The sequence below is a fragment of the Camponotus floridanus genome, unplaced genomic scaffold (genome assembly GCF_003227725.1).
Source record: "Camponotus floridanus strain SB8 unplaced genomic scaffold, Cflo_v7.5 scaffold34, whole genome shotgun sequence".
Taxonomy (NCBI): Eukaryota; Metazoa; Arthropoda; class Insecta; order Hymenoptera; family Formicidae; genus Camponotus; species Camponotus floridanus.
Genome location: NW_020229481.1, coordinates 1,808,980 through 1,826,817, shown reverse-complemented (window position 1 = coordinate 1,826,817; position 17,838 = coordinate 1,808,980). Strand labels below are relative to the sequence as shown.

At 39.2% G+C, this 17,838-nt stretch overlaps 2 protein-coding genes across 2 annotated transcripts; both read left to right on the top strand.

Annotated features, from left to right (window-relative positions):
* The first annotated feature begins 944 nt into the window (after positions 1–944).
* LOC112638651 (histone-lysine N-methyltransferase SETMAR-like) lies at positions 945–2,132 on the top strand. Its single transcript, XM_025410729.1, has 2 exons — positions 945–1,084; positions 1,190–2,132. The coding sequence occupies exons 1-2, from the start codon at positions 945–947 to the stop codon at positions 2,130–2,132; spliced, it is 1,083 nt and encodes a 360-aa protein (XP_025266514.1).
* Positions 2,133–8,423: 6,291 nt separating this feature from the next.
* On the top strand, positions 8,424–17,751 carry LOC112638650. Its single transcript, XM_025410728.1, has 3 exons — positions 8,424–8,639; positions 17,102–17,402; positions 17,660–17,751. The coding sequence occupies exons 1-3, from the start codon at positions 8,424–8,426 to the stop codon at positions 17,749–17,751; spliced, it is 609 nt and encodes a 202-aa protein (XP_025266513.1).
* Positions 17,752–17,838: the final 87 nt, after the last annotated feature.

The following is a 17,838-nucleotide window of genomic DNA, read 5'->3' as shown; positions in this document are numbered from 1 at the left end:
CACACACACACACACACACACACACACACACACAAATGTATAAAACACACATGTAATAAATTTTATATATTAATTTAAAAAATGTAATTATTTATGCGCCTCTCCTTGCATTTCCATTCTTGCGCTATCTCTCTCTCTCTTACGCTAAGTCTCGCAATATCGTCGTTGAGCTCTCTCTCGCACGCGCTAATTGTAAGTCTCGCGGTATTATCGTTCTCTCTTGCACGCGTCTTCGCGCTATTGTTCTCCGTCGTACACGTTGTCTTTACGCTATCGTTCTCTCTCGCACGCGTTGTTCACAATATTATCGTTCTCTCTCTTTCATATACTCGTTGCTCACTTACCTTTACGTCGTCCTTCTCACGCCATCTTACATTGCATCGTCCTTGTCCCACGATGACGTCATCCTTGTCACACGTTGATGACATCCTTGTCGTATTCGTAGCACTATCCTTTTCCCACACGTAGCGCTATCCTTCTCACACCACCATCTTCTTTCCCCCTTCACTGCGCGGATCCCCTCGTCCATCGATCGCGTCGCGGATCCCTCTTGCCCGCGCGGACCCCCTCGTCCATCGGTCGCGTCATGGATCCCCCTTGCCCGCGCGAACCCCCTCGTCTATTGGTCGCATCGCAGATCCCCCTTCCCCGCGCGTGATGTCACTCCCCCGGCACCGCGGTTCCCCTCGCGCCTCACCCTCCCTGAGAGTACCTGAGTTAGAACCCGCCTAGTCTCACTACTAATATGTAAGATATTATTTTCAATATATAATATATAAAATATAAAATACAGGGTGAGCAAAAATAGCAGCTTTTTTTGAAATGCGCGCTATTATCAGTGCGCATGCGCCAGAAGTTAGTCTTCTTAGTAATAATGAGCGAACTTCCTAGACTTTTGAAAACAGTGTTTAGATTCTCGTTTTGTTTACTGTTGTGCAAAAAAAATGGATTCGGTCACAAATGAACAAAAAGTGTGCCTGATCAGACTGTTTTATGAAAGAGGCCGCAGTTTTGCGTCAGCAATTGCTGGATTGCGACATCAATACAAAGGTGAGAAGTTGCCATCCGACGATGCTCTCAAAAGGTAATTATTGAGGTTTTTACATTGTTTACATTTTAGCTATTTTCCAAAATAACCCGTTTTAGCTGCTTCAGATGCCTAATTTTAACTGTTTTTATTATTCCATAGACTGATTAAACATTTTGAGGAATATGCTTCATTTGACGATAGAAGAGCGAGTTGCTCTGGCCGCAAAGTAACTCAAACAACTGAAGATCGTGTGACAGAAGTTAAGGTGCATTTCGAAGCCCATCCGAATGATTCAATAAGACGCGCGGCTCAGACATTGAATATGTCTTATGGTAATGTGCGAAACATCTTGAAATATTTTCTGAAAATGCACCCTTACAAGGTTCAGTGCCTTCAGTTTCTCAGTGACAACGCGAAGCTCGCTCGGAAATCCTTTTGCCAAAATCTTTGCTCCAAGATAAGCAACAATGAAATTGATGCCGAAAAGATAATTTTCAGTGATGAGGCCCATTTTTGGCTCAACGGCTATGTAAACAAACAAAATTATCGATTTTGGGGCACTCAGCCTCCCCATATCATTGAGGAGCACAATCTGCACCCAAAAAAGATTACAGCGTGGGTTGCTATAACCAACAGACAGATATACATTACTGTCTTCACAAATACTGTCACTGGAGAGTACAACAAACTTTTAAAAAATCGATTTTTCCCGTGGTTACGCCGAAACGGCTATGACAGCACATACTGGTTCATGCAAGATGAAGCAACACCTCATCGGACTAAACAAGTGTTTGAGACACTTTACAGCAAGTTCGGACCTCAAGTCATTGGCCTAGGGTATGAAAAATTTGCTAACGGAGGAATGGCTTGGCCACCCTATAGCCCCGACCTCAACCCATGCGATTTTTTTTTGTGGGGCTTCCTTAAGGACCGAATTTATTCAGCAAGACCAACGAACGAAGCAGAACTCGAAAAAGCTATAAAAAACGAGGTCAAAGCAATTAATGCAGAGATGTTGGGCAGGGTTTTTCTAGGCTTTCAAAAACGCCTAGAATTCTGCGAAAACAGTAATGGTGGCCACTTTGAAACTATTGTTCACTAGAGTTCAGATCCTTACGATTATTTTAATATCTTATTAGTCTGTATGCGTGTCGTAATAAAATTTCTAGACAAAAATGAAAAAAGCTGCTATTTTTGCTCACCCTGTACAAAAAATATATTAAATATATTAAAAGATATTTTCGCTAAATAAATTTAAAATGAATATTGTAAATATTAATATCTTTTTCTTTTTAAAGTTAAATTTATTACATTATCAAAGACATTAATATTTAAAAAAAATAATAAGCTTTTTGTACATATGTATACAGGGTGTCAATTAAGTCCCGGGACGGCTGAATATTTTCTCATGTAAGGTATTTTTGAAAAAGGTCAAGGTCATTTCTGAAGTAATTTTCAACGAGGAATTCAACGGTGACCTTCAATTTGACCTTGAGCTTGACCTTCAAGGTTATTTGAAGGTCAAAGTGTTTTTTTTAAATAGGAACCCCTATTTTTGATTGTATATTCTTATAGCTGACCTCGAGAGCTTTCCAAAACACTATAATAAAATATTTTTCCCTCAAGCATTTATCGAGTTATGATGCTTCAAATCATTTCTTAATTTTACATAAACCGTAAAATATCTTGTAAAATATTCACTTTTCGATTATTTTACCTTAATACTTTTATGTACAAAATAATGAGAGGAATCAATTGGTTTAAAGAAAACATACAGTTGTTTTTAAGAAAAAATATGGAATTGTTAATTGCAAATTACATATTTTTTCTTAAAAACAACTATATGTTTTCTTTACGCCAATTGATTCCTCTCATTATTTTGTACATAAAAGTATTAAGGTAAAATAATCGAAAAGTGAATATTTTACAAGATATTTTACGGTTTATGTAAAATTAAGAAATGATTTGAAGCATCATAACTCGATAAATGCTTGAGGGAAAAATATTTTATTATAGTGTTTTGGAAAGCTCTCGAGGTCAGCTATAAGAATATACAATCAAAAATAGGGGTTCCTATTTAAAAAAAACACTTTGACCTTCAAATAACCTTGAAGGTCAAGCTCAAGGTCAAATTGAAGGTCACCGTTGAATTCCTCGTTGAAAATTACTTCAGAAATGACCTTGACCTTTTTCAAAAATACCTTACATGAGAAAATATTCAGCCGTCCCGGGACTTAATTGACACCCTGTATATTAGGTAGTAAACTTAGTTTCCGCGGTTCACATTTAGATGGCGTTAATTGTAGGTGTAATTTACTTTGACATCTGAATGCATCTGCATTTTAGAGGTTAGACATTTGTTAAAAAAAATTCAGTGCGAAAAGATTAATTAAGCGAACAGTATTATTTTTTTCTTTTGATTAAACATGGAACGTGATATGTTGTTTTTTCGACATGTGCTGCTTCATTACTTTGATTTTAAAAAAACTCAGTTGCAGCTCATAAATTGCTTGTCGAAGCTTATAGCGATTGTGCTCCATCAGAAAGAACATGCCAAGAATGGTTTCAGCGGTTTAAGAGTGGTGATTATGATGTGAATGATAAACAACGCTTAGGTCAACCGAAAAAATTTGAAGACATCGAATTACAAGCATTATTGGACGAAAACTCAGCTCAAAGAATTGTCTGCAGTATTAAATGTTACTCCGATGGTTATTTCCAAACGTCTACTTGCAATGGGAAAAATTCAAAAGGAAGGAAAATGGGTATCACACGAATTAACCGAAAATGCCATTGCGAATCGCTTAAACATCTGTATTTCTCTGCTCATCAGGCAGAAAAAAAAGTTTTTTTATGGCGCATTGTGACTGGCGATGAAAAGTGGATCTATTTTAACAATCCCAAACGCAAAAAATCATAAGTGGACCCCGGCCAACCATCAACATCCATACCAAAGCGAAATATCCATGGCCAAAGCAATGCTCTGCATTTGGTATGATAAGGCGTTTACTACGAGCTACTCAGACCGAATGAAAGTATCACGGGGGATCAATATCAATTACAATTGACCCGTCTGAATGAAGCATTGATAGAAAAAAGGCCAGCAGTAGCCAACAATCGACGCAAAGTTATGCTTTTGCACGACAACGCTCGACCACATGTTGCAAAATCCATCAAGGAAACACTGATGCAGCTCGAGTGGGAAATTCTTCCGCACCCAGCGTATTCACCAGACCTTGCTCCTCCAGATTATTATTTGTTCCGATCAATGCAGCACGGCTTGGTGGATACACACTTCAAAAATTACGAGGATGTGCGAAAATGGATAAATGAATGGATTGCTTCAAAAGACCAATTGTTCTATCGTCGCGGAATCTACTTATTGCCAGAAAGATGGGAAAAATGTATAATTAGCAAGGGTAAATACTTTGATTAATGTATTTTTTGCTTTTGATGTCGAAATAAATGAGTTTTTAAGCAAAAAAATCGCAGAAACTAAATTTACTACCTAATATATGTAATTATAAATAAGCAAAAATGTTTTCAATGTTTTAAAAATTATTCTTCAATTTACAAAAAATATTATAAAACGGTGTAATAAAATATGTTGTTTTTAATAAAATATATTACAAAAAATTAATAAAATATATTACAAAAAATTGTTGGAGCATACGGATTCGAACCTGGGTCTACAGGGTGATAGACCAAACACCTTGCGTATCGCCATTAAGTGCTTCTTGCAAATGCTTTCATGTTACCAATATTATAATAAATATTATATTATATAATATTATATAAATATTATATAAATATTATATTATATAATATTATATAAATAAATATTATTGTATAATTTATATGACAGTATGTGTCATATGATGATACAACGATAAAATTGAAAAAATATTATTAATCTATAAAACTACAATTATAGATTATAGATTGCTAATAATATAATTTCAAATAAATATTGACATCATGTTATCTCTCTGTACCGCTAACACGATGTACAAAGTATCGATAATTTGAGAAACCGACGAATTACCAAGTCTAATAGGCACCCGTGTCTTACATATTGTATATTTATTCATCCTGTAACCTATAATTCCACAGTTATTATTCATCATCATGTAATATTTAGTCGCATACATAATTTGAACTATAATTTAAACATATATATACATATGTACACATGTATATATGCAAATATAAAATTCACAAAAAGTGGGCGCCCATTAATCTAGTTGCATTACTGCTTTCTACTACGAGAGGCCAGAAAATATTTTCAGGCCATATCTCGGTGATATGGAATTGTTAATTGCAAATTACATATTTTTTCTTAGAAACAACTATGTGTTTTCTTTACACCAATTGATTCCTCTCATTATTTTGTACATAAAAGTATGAAGGTAAGATAATCGAAAAATGAATGGTTTACTAGATATTTTATGGTTTATGTAAAATTAAGAAATTATTTCAAGCCTTATAACTCAAAAAGTACTTAATAAAAAGGTACTTAATTATAGTGTTTTGGAAAGCTCTCGAGATAAGCTACAAGAATATGCAATGAAAAATAGGGGGTTCCATTTAAGAAATTGAAGGTAATCTTTATGTGACCTTCAAATGACTATCCAAGGTCAAATCTAAGGTCACCGTCGGATTGCCCGGAAAAAATCCTACAACTTTTGTCTCAAACTTTTTTCTCCAAAGTGCATTCCTCCACAGTTATTTGGCCGTTTCCATACTTTTGGATCACCCTGTATATATGGATAGATATAAAATACAATATTTGATTAAAGTTTTTATGCGTAAGAAGTAATAAAATGTATAATACCATGTGCTTTGATCAATGTTTTTTGTACGAAATAAAAATATTTAATGAATTGATAAAGTTGTAATATATATTTTCCACAAATAGATAGAAATCTTCTCTTTATTAGTTTTATCACATTTTCCCTTTCTGTTACATACAATGAATAGCGCTTTCAATTTCTTAAAATTTTTAAAAGTATATATATAGGAAATAAAATATATAATAATATATATTTTGAGAAAAAGATAAGAAAATTATATATTTAATCTTACTGCTGAAAAATAATATGATTTTTAATTAATATAATAAATAAAATAATTTTAAATGAATTTTATATTATATATAACTAATTTTTGGAATAAACATATAAAATAATAATCTTTGGCATTAATGTAATGAGAGTATTATTGTATAACTCACAATTACATCACAAGTTTCCAAATCAATATATCAATAATGAACAGTAATATATATTATATTCTTTTACACAGATAAAAAAATTAAATTCAATATTGCATCCTTAAAAAAATATTGAGATCATAAGTTTAACCTTTGAAACGAACTTCTCGTGACATATTATTTGCATATTGAAAAACTAATACAAAATTCCTAATAGCATACATGTTCAAAAGATGTCCAAACGATACCCAGAGAGGATATTCTTTGAATGTTTTTTTAGGCATCTTTTGGACGTGTGCTATTAGAGATTAGCTTAACATATTTTTAAACAAAAAAAATGTTTACCTGAATTAAAAATTTATAACAAAGTTTTTAAAACATAACATAAAATTTTTAACATAACGTGTTATATACTTGATCCATATTCTGAATTCTCTTTTATCAATAAAAGTAAAAATTCATAAAAATGACTTATAAACTTTCTGATTGGATATGAACTACTTTTAGGGGCACTTTTATCAATAAAGAGGATTCAGAACATGGGCATGAAATTATATATATTTTAACAAAAACAAAGAAATATTACATCTAATAATACATGAATAAACATCTAATAATACTGCAAAGATAAAAGATGCACATATATTTTATGTTAGAAACAAATTGTAGACTCTACAACTTATCGATAAGTTTTTCTATTGAACAAACTAAGCGGTCAGTTTGTCTATCAAAAGCAGCTACCAATTTTTCTTGTCTAAGATCTTGTGATTTCATCTGTTCATCGGCTGTCTTTTTCATCTCGTCGACAACTTTGTTCTTTTTCCTTTGTTTTGAGTTAAAGTCTCTGAGCGACGTTTTTTTCCATTTTCATCGTTGGTGGAACTGTCGCTTTGATTAATCTCATCATTAAATATGGCTTCTTCGTTAACTGTGTCAAACATGAGGGATGCAGACCCTCTTGTAGAAGAGGCTAATGCAATTGGTTTGGCTTATGCCCAAATATATCGTAAAATATATCAAAATAATGATCAAATGGATAACAAGACGCTCCACTTTGTTTTGACTTCATGTTATCGATTTTTGTGTGGTACCGTTTTTTTAAATTTTTAAATTTATTCTCACACTGTTTATGAGTGTATTTGTGGTCACACGCATTCAACAGAGCAGAAATTTTTTTCCATATTTCATTATGACCTCTAGTATTCATTTAAAAGTTGCTCACATTATCTTTGTATGCAACCATTAATGCTAAAATAGCATCATGCAACCAATTTACTTTATCAATTGTCTCTTCGTTTTCGATCTGAACATTTGAATTACAGTGATTAGATCCTTCACATTGTGATTGTACAGTGGATTGCATCTGAATGCTGATATTTCCAATATTCATCGCAACAATGTTTGTGTTTTTTTCTTTTAATGGTTGTATAGTATTTGCTACTGTCCTCGCAACAGGCTTTATATATATAAAAGATTTGTCTAAAATGAAATAAAAAAGAAAAGAAATTATTATGTACACATGAAAAACGAATAAAATATGCAGTGTAAGATTGGTACAAATTAATACAAAGAAATTCAGCTTATATACCAATTGATATTTTTTTCCAACAGTTTTAAATTCTTATTGTAAATAATTCGTTATAATGATTAGTTAAAAATTGTGGTTTAATTTGCAGATTATAGAAAAAATCGCTACAAGAATCGATATAACTAATAATTTTGTTAGCTTTTAGTAATTATTTTTGTGACCTAACCTGTCATATTTTGAGCGAGTGCTAAACCATCTTTATTGACAATTTTATTCCTTTTCTATCAGTTACAAAATAAATGGATCACTTTTAGACATTTTTACAAACTGCTCTTGTTTTCTTTTAGGAACTGTTGGGAACATGCGTAATTGTGCGTAATGTGCATGTCGAGTAAAACTTATCTACCTCATGACACGGGTAGGAATAGTTAACTCTTGAGTTAACTCGAATACGTTTCTGAGCGCTGTTATAGAATCTACTCGATGTTTTCTGAACGGCTCGAGTCAACTAGAGTAACTCAGTAAATAACTGCAGAGCGACTATCTATAACACTGAGGTTTGTTTGTCCTTATTTATAATTGCATTATGTCATGAATTTAAAAAATAATCATTTAATCAAATTATATTTAGATATTTAGCAAGTGGTGATTCAATGCATTCAATGTCATATCATTATCTCGCTGAAGTATCGACAATAAGCCACATTATAGGGGAAACTTGCTATGCTATATGGAATTCAATCCGTCAGGAAGTGATTCCACCATCAAAAACTACAGAGGAATGGCTGCATCTTGCTAAAGAATTTGAAGAGAGGTGGAATTTTAATCATTGCATAGGAGCAATTGATGGCAAACATGTTATTATTGAGGTAATGTTATTGATCAGTTTTACGTACAGGTTGGCCGATTTATTTGAAGACACTGAAATATCTTGAGAACTATGCATCGGATCAAAAAAGTGGGTAATGAAAGTTGTTCGTCTCGAAGGGGGACATTCAATGATACCAAACTCGATCCCCCACCGCCACCTCTGGGGGTGGGGATGAGAGAAGATAAAAAACTTTAATGGGAACCTCCATTTTTTATTGCAGATTTGGATTCTCCAGAAAAAAGTACCCCAATTTGACGAGTTTTTGCATTTTGATTCACAGATGGCTAATCGACAAAAATCAAAATGGGTAAAAAATCGTTGAAAATTGGGGATATCTCGAGAAATACACATCAGATCAGAAAAATAAAAGTAGACGTATTTGATATTTTTAAAAATGCTATTCAATGACACCATAATTGACCCCCTACCCCCACCTCCTGGAGGTGAGAGAGGAAATTATTTCAAAATCTTCAATGGGAAACCCTTTTTTTATAGCAAATCTTGGTTCTCCATTGATTTGATATTATTGTAATTTCTTTTACAGATATCGCTGCAATCGAAGCAGTTGAAAAAATTCATTGGTTCGTTTATCAATGAACTAAAAACTACTTTTAGCATTACCCAGGAACAACGTGGACGTAGTATTTTTCTGTTCCCTTTGGGATGCTTGTTTTAAGTGAGTCTCCTTGCCTCTCACAAATCGGGGAGAATGGGGTTTTCCATTCAAGTTTGGTATCATTGGATGTCCCCCTTCGAAACGAACAACTTTCATTACCCACTTTTTTTTATCCGATGCATATGTTGTGCCCGGCGCGGCACGGGATGTGGGGTAGCCGGGGATCTTCAACCAATTCTTCCAAAATGTCGTTTTGCAACAGTTTTATTATATAACTCTTCGCTACAAATATATTCGCTTATTTGATATTAATCAGTTTTTTTCGAGCCTTCTCTTCGTCGTCCTTTCCTGAATCGCTTCGTTCTCAGATTTAGAGTGTTTAGTAATTTCGTCGGGTGATTCGTCGCGTAGTATAGCGATTAGCCCTCGGTTTCGCATTATTAACGATTGTTTTGTGATTAACGTCTGTCCGCCGTGGACGACTTTTATTCCCTCGATTTTGGGGTGTTTTGGAGGGGATCGCCTAGCGACATGACCATGTATGGTCATGGAGGTTTTTCGTGGCGTCCAAAGTCTAAGTGTAAGCGAAGGAGGTTCAAAGTCGAATCCCTTCGTTAGCGTTTTCGCATTTCCGGCGAACGTTCTTACGCGTGGTTCGCTGAGGTAGCGGTTTTGCACGGTTCGCGAATATTCTATTAATATTATCAATGAAATAATAAGTTATAGTCTTTCGGACTATAACATCCCTCCCTCGGTGGAAAAGAAAAACGGAGGTTGTAAACGGAGTTTTTCTATCTTCTAAATGTACATATGCCTATCCTTATTTTAAATACAATATATTTTCCGTGTACAATATTCATTATAATCGTTTCTTAAATTAAAATTTATTTATTCTAAAATCGTGTGCTCTTAGTTCTTTTTAATATTGGTCTCTCATTCCGTATGATTTACTGTTACGTGTTTTATGTTACAATATTCGCGATAATCTGTTTCGTATACATATATTTTCATTTCGCAAGGCGTATTTATATTTAAATGATATGTCGGATGACTGCTTTCGCATATATATTGCTTATATTTATCTATACAATTAGTTAGATCTTGTTTCGTTAGGCTTAGGTAGGTATGCATTTCTTTATTTACAATCATTAGCTTATTCTCTATTTTTATATACGCAAATTTGTTATTATAATCGGTTGTTGGTCCATCTTTACCGCGCGATCGTTTTGAGCGGGCATGTTTGTGCGTCTATGCAAACAACCCGCTATCATTGTGTATAGTCGTGAATGTGAACACTGGTGTGCACTGGTGGTACACGAAGTCGTGCCCTACCCTAAGAGCATCTTGCCCTCCATATGGGACATTTTAGACATTTTGCGGGCGCAGGAGGCCCAGGAATTCGCAGAGTTGTGGGCGCATCGTCGCGTGGAGCGTCTCTTGCGCTTGGGCCGGAGTGGCCAGAACGCGGTGCCCAGGGGGAGGGTCCGCGCCTTTTAGCGTCTTCCTCCGGAACAATTGCTTTCTATGGGCCTTGGCCGCGGTCGCCAGCATGGGTAAATGAATTTTTTATTATTAGTGTGTATTTATTTTTAGTGTTCTATAAATAGTTTTAATTTGTTTGTGTGCACGCGTAGCGTTTTCCTTCCCTTTTTTATTGTATAATTTACGTCGGAGTTCTTTTCTAAAATCGTATATGGTCCTGTCCATAATGACTCTAGTTTTTCGATCTTCCGCGTTGTAGTGTTTCGTCATACTCTAATACTTTGTCTCCTATTTTAAATTGTGTTTCTTTTGTATTTTTATCGTATTGTTTCTTGGCTTTAAACTTTTCTTCTTTTATGTGTTCTTTTGCGAGTTGATTTGTTGCGCGTAGTCTTTCTCTTGTCACGGGCGAATTCCGCGTGAATCGCCGTCGGATAGCTGGAGTCGGGATCAGGATTCGTTCGTGGATTTTACTGATAACGAGAGCGTGTATGTGAAAAAAAAAGACTTTATTATAATAGCTTACAGTGTGTTTGTGTGAGTGTGTGTGTGTGTGTGTGTGTTACAGTGTATATGTGAGATGTGTGTGTTGCAATATGCGTGTGAATTGCACGAAGCGCGATGCGTGTTAAAGATTTCGCTGCGCGGAGATCGAGTTATAACGGCACACGTGATTGTGTTAGCTGATTTCGCCCGAGACTGTGTTGAGTCGCACGAATATTATTCAAAATATATGTATTTATATAATTAATCGGTATCGCGTAATACAAATGCAGCGGTTATTATCAGAAGTGCAACAATACTTTATACAATGCTTCGTACGCCGCGCGTGTTTACGTCTGGGCGCGGTGAATGACTGTTGACGGTGTGCGTCGCGTTTTTCTATGCGCGCGTGTCTGGCGGTAGGTCTAGCCGTGTTTTTGTGGATTTTTCGCAGGCGTTTCTGCGAATCGCCGGGTAAATTCGGTGTACGCGCCTTCGGCGGAAATATGAATGAAATTCCCGGTATTGAGGGAAAGTTTCTAGGAAACGTGCCGACGAGAAATACTCGTCCGAGGCAGCTCTCCTCTCTGCCTCGAGATATAATGCACAACGTTAGGCGGTTGGATGCTGGACCGTGTTACCGAGATCTCTCGGCCGAACCGGAGTGCGCTCGGGTTCGTTTTGCGGTCGGAAAAAGCGGCTAGATGGATTGCCGGTTTATAATCGAGAGTTCTCGATAGAGGAAGAGTGCTCTCTACCTCTGTTTTAAATTCGGCTTTTTGCTAGGAGTGGTTCTGGATTGCGAGACGTTTCACTTGCGTGATCGGAATCGGAAAAGGTGATTAGATTGCCGAATACGTCCTTTTTATACCGGCTAATTACCCACGCATCAGCGCGCGGCGGCATTACCTCTTCCAAACGGGTTTCGGGAAAACAGTACGGTCAGGCTCGTTCGGAGGGGTTCGGATATTGCGCCGAACGCGGGCTTTCGCCGGTCAGCGGTTCGGGGCGCTTCGGCAATTTCCGGTGTTTTCCGGCTCGACAATTAACGGCTTAACGCCCGTTCGAGATGTTTTACAACGTTTAAAAAAATGTGGGCGCACCGCGCCCCTGTCTTTGCCCGGCGGATGTTCTGCCGGACGGCAGCTTCCGGCGAATCGCATGCCGGGTATAATAATGCGATTTAAGGGGTGCACGGGGTGCATCGTTACATCATCCCCCCCCTTCGAATTGTGCCTGAATTTGAGGCACACGTTAAGCTCGGTGTTCGGACTGCTGGACGGTCGGACGAGTGGATCCTCTGGGATGAACGGCTCTAGTTTATCCTCCATTTGTAGCAGAGCTTTCCGTCCCCTGAAAATCGCAGGATCCATCGCCTCTGCGAAGTCCTCGGCTTGTAGCGCCGGCTCACATGCACCGCGAAATGCGGTACCTCCACGATAAGGCGGGACTCTATTTCCACCTTGATGGCTGGTGCTGTCATCGGCCTCATTGGCCGCAGGATCTCCTCCTGTGGTTGCGTCTCGGCTGCGGGTTTTTGCAGCGGTTTCAGCGGCTTCTCAAACGGCCGGATCGGCCTACGCCCAGGTGGTGGCGGCGGTTGGGCCAAGAACATTTGCCGCTTTAGCTCGTTGACCCGGTCGGATCTCTGCACGATTGTCTCGACCCTCGGCGGCCGCGGCGGTGGTGGCTGCTGGTGCGGCTCGGGTGGCGGAACCGGTGGCGCGGGCAGCGCTTCCTCCTCGGCTGGCTCTCCGAGGTATTCGCTGATTGCTCGTAGGATATCTTCACTGTTCGACATCTCGAAATGAAGTGACTTGCGTTGCTCAAGTCACTCGCTCTCGTCGTTGTTGTTGTTATTGTCGTTATCCTCGTCCTCGGTGTCGTTTTTCGCCGTTTTCAAATCTTGAACGTGTATATACCGGAGCCACTTTCCTCGCCTGCTACGGAGATCCACGATTACCGGCGAGAACGATCACCTGACGTATTTCGTATGGCTCGTCGTATTTCGGCGCCAGCTTTGCATTAAAATTAGTTGCTTTATTCGAGAGTTGATGACCCTTTTTCCACACCCAGTCGCCCACCTGCGGTTTCCAGGCTCTTCTCCTTAGGTCGTAAAAATGCTTTTGCTTTTCGAAAGCTCGTGCGAGATTAATTTTCACCAGCTCGTTCGCCTCTTGCAGCTGTCTTTGAATTGTTTCCGGAGCGGGTGCTTGTTCATCCGACGGGTTGTCGTCCACGGGTGAAGTCAATTCGCGGACGTAATTAAAAAACGCTGGTGTGTATCTTGTGGCGTCGTGAACGGCTGTATTATATGCGAACTGGATCGCGTTTAATTTTTCATCCCAGGTTTTTTGGTCTTTTCCGATATATTGGCTGACCATTGTTTTTATAGATCGGTTGGTCCTTTCTACTGGGTTGCAATGTGGTGCGTACGCTGTCGTCACGTGCTTCACGTTGCATTCCTTTAATCTCTGCTCTAATTGTTTTGAACGTAACTGGGTGCCGTTGTCTGATAAGATGACTTCTGGTTTTCCGGTGTCGTAGAATTATGCTATTCGTTACGGCCTGCGTTACGGCCTGCGTTCGGCTGTGGCTCGGCGTAGAGGCACTAGTTCGGTCCATTTTGTGAATCGGTCTTGCATGACTAAAAGCCATGTATACCCCTTTTTTGATCTTGGCATTGGACCGATAAGGTCGATACAGACCTGCTACCAGGGTCTTTTAACCTCTGTTGCGTGTAGTTTTCCCGCCGGCCTTTCCTGAGACGCCTTGTAACTCTGACAGTTCTTGCAATTCCGAACATATTTCGTGATGTCGCGAAACATCCCTGGCCAGTAGTATCCCTCGGCAATTCTCGCTATGGTCTTCGCGATGCCCGAGATGTCCAGCTGTTGGTTCGTCATGGTACTTTCGGAGAACTTGTTGTCGAATCGGTGTTGGGATACATACCTTCCACTGGGCGTCGCTGCTTATATCCTTGAAATTTAGTGTATGCAGGATGTGTCGATATAATCTCCCTTCCTTGATCTTGTAGTCTGGTCTGGAGGCTGGATTCTGGCGCACTTCTTTCATTATTCGGTCGTACCAGCTGCATCTTCTATTTTGTTTTACGGCGCAAATTTCTGGGCAGCGTGACAGCGCGTTTGCCACGCGATTCTGAACCCCCCGGCGGTATTTGATATCGAATTCGTATTGCTGTAACTCGAATACCCAGCGTCCGGTCGGTGATTCTAATTTTTGCAGCCATTTTAGGGCCTGATGGTCGATTATGACGGTAAAGGCATAGCCTTCTAGATAACTTTTCATCCGCCGGATTCCCCAGACGATTGCCAGGCATTCGAGTTCCGTTGCAGTGTAGTTTCGTTCCGCCGCGTTTAATGTTTGGCTCGCATATGCTATCACCCTTTCTCCGTCCTCATGTTACTGCATCAGCATCGCACCGAGACCGGGGGTGCTTGCGTCGGTTTGCAACATGAATCGCTTTGTCCGGACAGGCTAAAACTGGAGCGGAGACTAGTTTTTCCTTTAGTGAGTGAAAGGCCTTTTCTTGCTCTTCACCCCACGCCCAGCGCGCGTTTTTTTTTTGTAAGTCGTGTTAGCGGCGCGGCTATTTCGGAGAAACCCGCAATAAATACATGGTACCGCCGGTACCATGAGGCCATCCCGATAAACTGCCGAATTTGCTTGACTGTCCGCGGTTCTGGTCAATTAGCCACTGCGCTAATCTTTTCGGGGTCTGTCCGGATCCCTTCCCTGTCGATAATGTGTCTCAGATATTTTAGCTTGTCTACGCAGAATTTGCACTTGTCAGGGTTCAGCCGTAATTGAGCGTTTCGAAGGCGGCGGAAGGTCTCGGCGAGCAGCTCGAGATGTTCGTTGAACGTTTTACTAATTATGATAATGTCATCTAAATAGACAAATACATACGGTTCTAAATCCGGCCCGAGGACTGTATCTAGCAATCTTTGGAACGTAGCTGGTGCCGAATGCAGCCCGAACGGCATAACTGTAAACTGATACAGCCCCTTCCCTGGAATCGTGAACGCGATCAATGGTCGGCTTTCCTGTGCGAACGGAACCTGCCAATATCCACTTTTTAAGTCGAGCGTGGATAGATAACGCGCTTCTCTTCGGGAATCATTGTTCACGCTTCTTTTAATGGTACATAGTGCGGGGCTGTGCTGCGTCGGTTTCGGATATCGCGTTGAGTGCGTCCGTACGTTACGTCGAGTGGGACAGTGTTTGCATTTACTCGCGTTCCGTTTAAGTTTGTTTGTGCGGTTTGTATATTTCGCATTTGTTCGCGCATGTACTGCATTTCGGTTTGCATTTCGCGGAAACTGTATACGAGTTCGGCGAGTAATACGTTACTCGTTTCTTCGGCCGGCTGATCTGCGTCTTCATAGGCCGCGGCTACGTTTAGTTCGGTTTGCTGCGCTCGCATGCGCTCGATTTCTCTATCGACGGCTTCGTTATCCATATTTGCACGTGGCTTGAATAAACTAATATCAACTAATATCAGCGAATAATTTCTTCGTACTGTAACGCGACTTGGTCCGTCTTGTACTGAATTATCGTTATTACTCGTTTCGTGTTCCTCGGATGAATCAGAAACTCGAATAATGTTCTTCTAAATTTTTCCGCACGCTTCTACGAATATCGCGAGCAGCCTCTTCTGCTACTCGTATCGGAGTTACAATTTCGAATTTATTTGCCAATCGCGCTGGCACGCTCAAAAATCGCGGACTTTTAAATTTTACTTGTTTTGACAGTGCTGACATTTAAATAAAGTTCGACTTACAGTAGTAATACGGTGATTCGCATGGTCATAACTTATCGAGTCGCTTATCGTATCGCTCGACTGTTGATGCTGCTGGTGGGTCGTTGTCCCGCGTTGATGCGTCATCCGTCGGCGATGCGTTGTCCGTCTGCGTTGCGTTATACGTCTGCGTTGCGTTGCCTTGGCTATGGATCGACGTTGGTCCTTGAGCGCTGTGGTTTCCTTTCGGCTTTCAGCTGCTTGGCCGTGATTTCTTTATCACTGTCGTCCGTATGTGTTGCGTACTGGTTGAGTCTATCTGCTTTAATATAGCAGTTGCTCTCTCCAGTTTATTAATTTTGTATTTTCTTTTTGTTGCAGGCGTTAAGGAATTTTACTGGTCCTTGGTATCTCGGCTATCCCATCGCTGCCACCAGAATGTTGTGCCCGGCACGGCACGGGATGTGGGGTAGCCGTGGATCTTCAACCAATTCTTCCAAAATGTCGCTTTTGCAACAATTTTATTATATAACTCTTCGCTACAAATATATTCGATTTGATATTAATTATTATTTGATATTAATCAGTTTCTTTCGAGCCTTCTCTTCGTCCTTTCCTGAATCGCTTTGTTCTCAGATTTAGAGTGTTTAGCAATTTCGTTGAGTGATTCGTCGCGCAGTATAGCGATTAGCCCTCGGTTTCGCACTATTAACGATTGTTTTGTGATTAACGACTATCCGCCGTGGACGGCTTTTATTCCCTCGCTTTTGGAGGTGTTTTGGAGGGGATCGCCTAGCGACATGACCATGTATGGTCATGGAGGTTTTTCGTGGCGTCCAAAGTCTAAGTGCAAGCGAAGGAGGTTCAAAGTCGAATCCCTTCGTTAGTGTTTTCGCGTTTCCGGCGAACGTTCTTATGCGTGGTTTGCTGAGGTAGCGGTTTTGCGCGGTTCGCGAATATTCTATTAATATTATCAATGAAATAATAAGTTATAGTCTTTCGGACTATAACACATAGTTCTCGAGATATTTCAATGTCTTCAGATAAATCGGTCACCCTGTATATTTATCATTGGAGATTATAAAATTGATGTCTAAATGAATATTCTTTTTTTCAGTGTCCACCAAATGCAAGATCATCTTATTATAACTATAAGAATAGTCACAGTATTGTGCTCCTAGGAATTTGTGATGCACAATATATCTTTACGTTCGTCAATATAGGAGCCTATGGTCGTCGCAATGACGGTGGAATTTTTAGAAACTCAAAGATGGGTCTAAAATTTCATTCTAATGAAATAAATGTACTTGTACTAGAACCTCTCAGCCCAGGTGGATCGTCTTTACCATATGTTCTGGTGGGCGACGAAGCCTTTCAATTAACGAATTATTTGCTTCAGCCTTATCCAGGAAAAGGCGGTTTAAATGACAAGCGAAATATTTTTAATTATCGATTAAGTCGAGCTAGGAGAACAATTGAGAATGCATTTGGTATCCTAGTCAGCCAATGGAGAATATTGAAGCGCCCGATAAATTGTAGTATGGGGAAAAAACAATTTCCATTGTTAAAGCTATCGTATGCCTCCATAATTGAATTCGTTGAAGGGATATTGGAGAAAATGAATATGTGACTCCAACATTAATTGATCATGAAGATGAAGACGGCTTTGTTCCAGGCTCTTGGAGAAGTTGCATGGATAATAGTGCATTCATGGACATAACTCAATGCGGTTCTAATAATAGTTCTCGTCGAGCAATGCAGATTTGAGGAGAATTTTGCAAATATTTTAATAGTGAAGATGCCATGGCAATTCAATCATTGTTAGTACTTGTGATTCTGTAAATGTTGTATATA

Bases quoted from the DNA above. Each gene is read 5' to 3' on its own strand.
- LOC112638651 (XM_025410729.1), top strand. From the start codon at position 945: ATGGATTCGGTCACAAATGAACAAAAAGTGTGCCTGATCAGACTGTTT. The intron at 1,085-1,189 runs GTAATTATTGAG...ATTATTCCATAG, and splicing joins TCCGACGATGCTCTCAAAAG to ACTGATTAAACATTTTGAGG.
- LOC112638650 (XM_025410728.1), top strand. From the start codon at position 8,424: ATGCATTCAATGTCATATCATTATCTCGCTGAAGTATCGACAATAAGC. The intron at 8,640-17,101 runs GTAATGTTATTG...TCTTTTTTTCAG, and splicing joins GCAAACATGTTATTATTGAG to TGTCCACCAAATGCAAGATC. The intron at 17,403-17,659 runs GTTTAAATGACA...GCTTTGTTCCAG, and splicing joins GCCTTATCCAGGAAAAGGCG to GCTCTTGGAGAAGTTGCATG.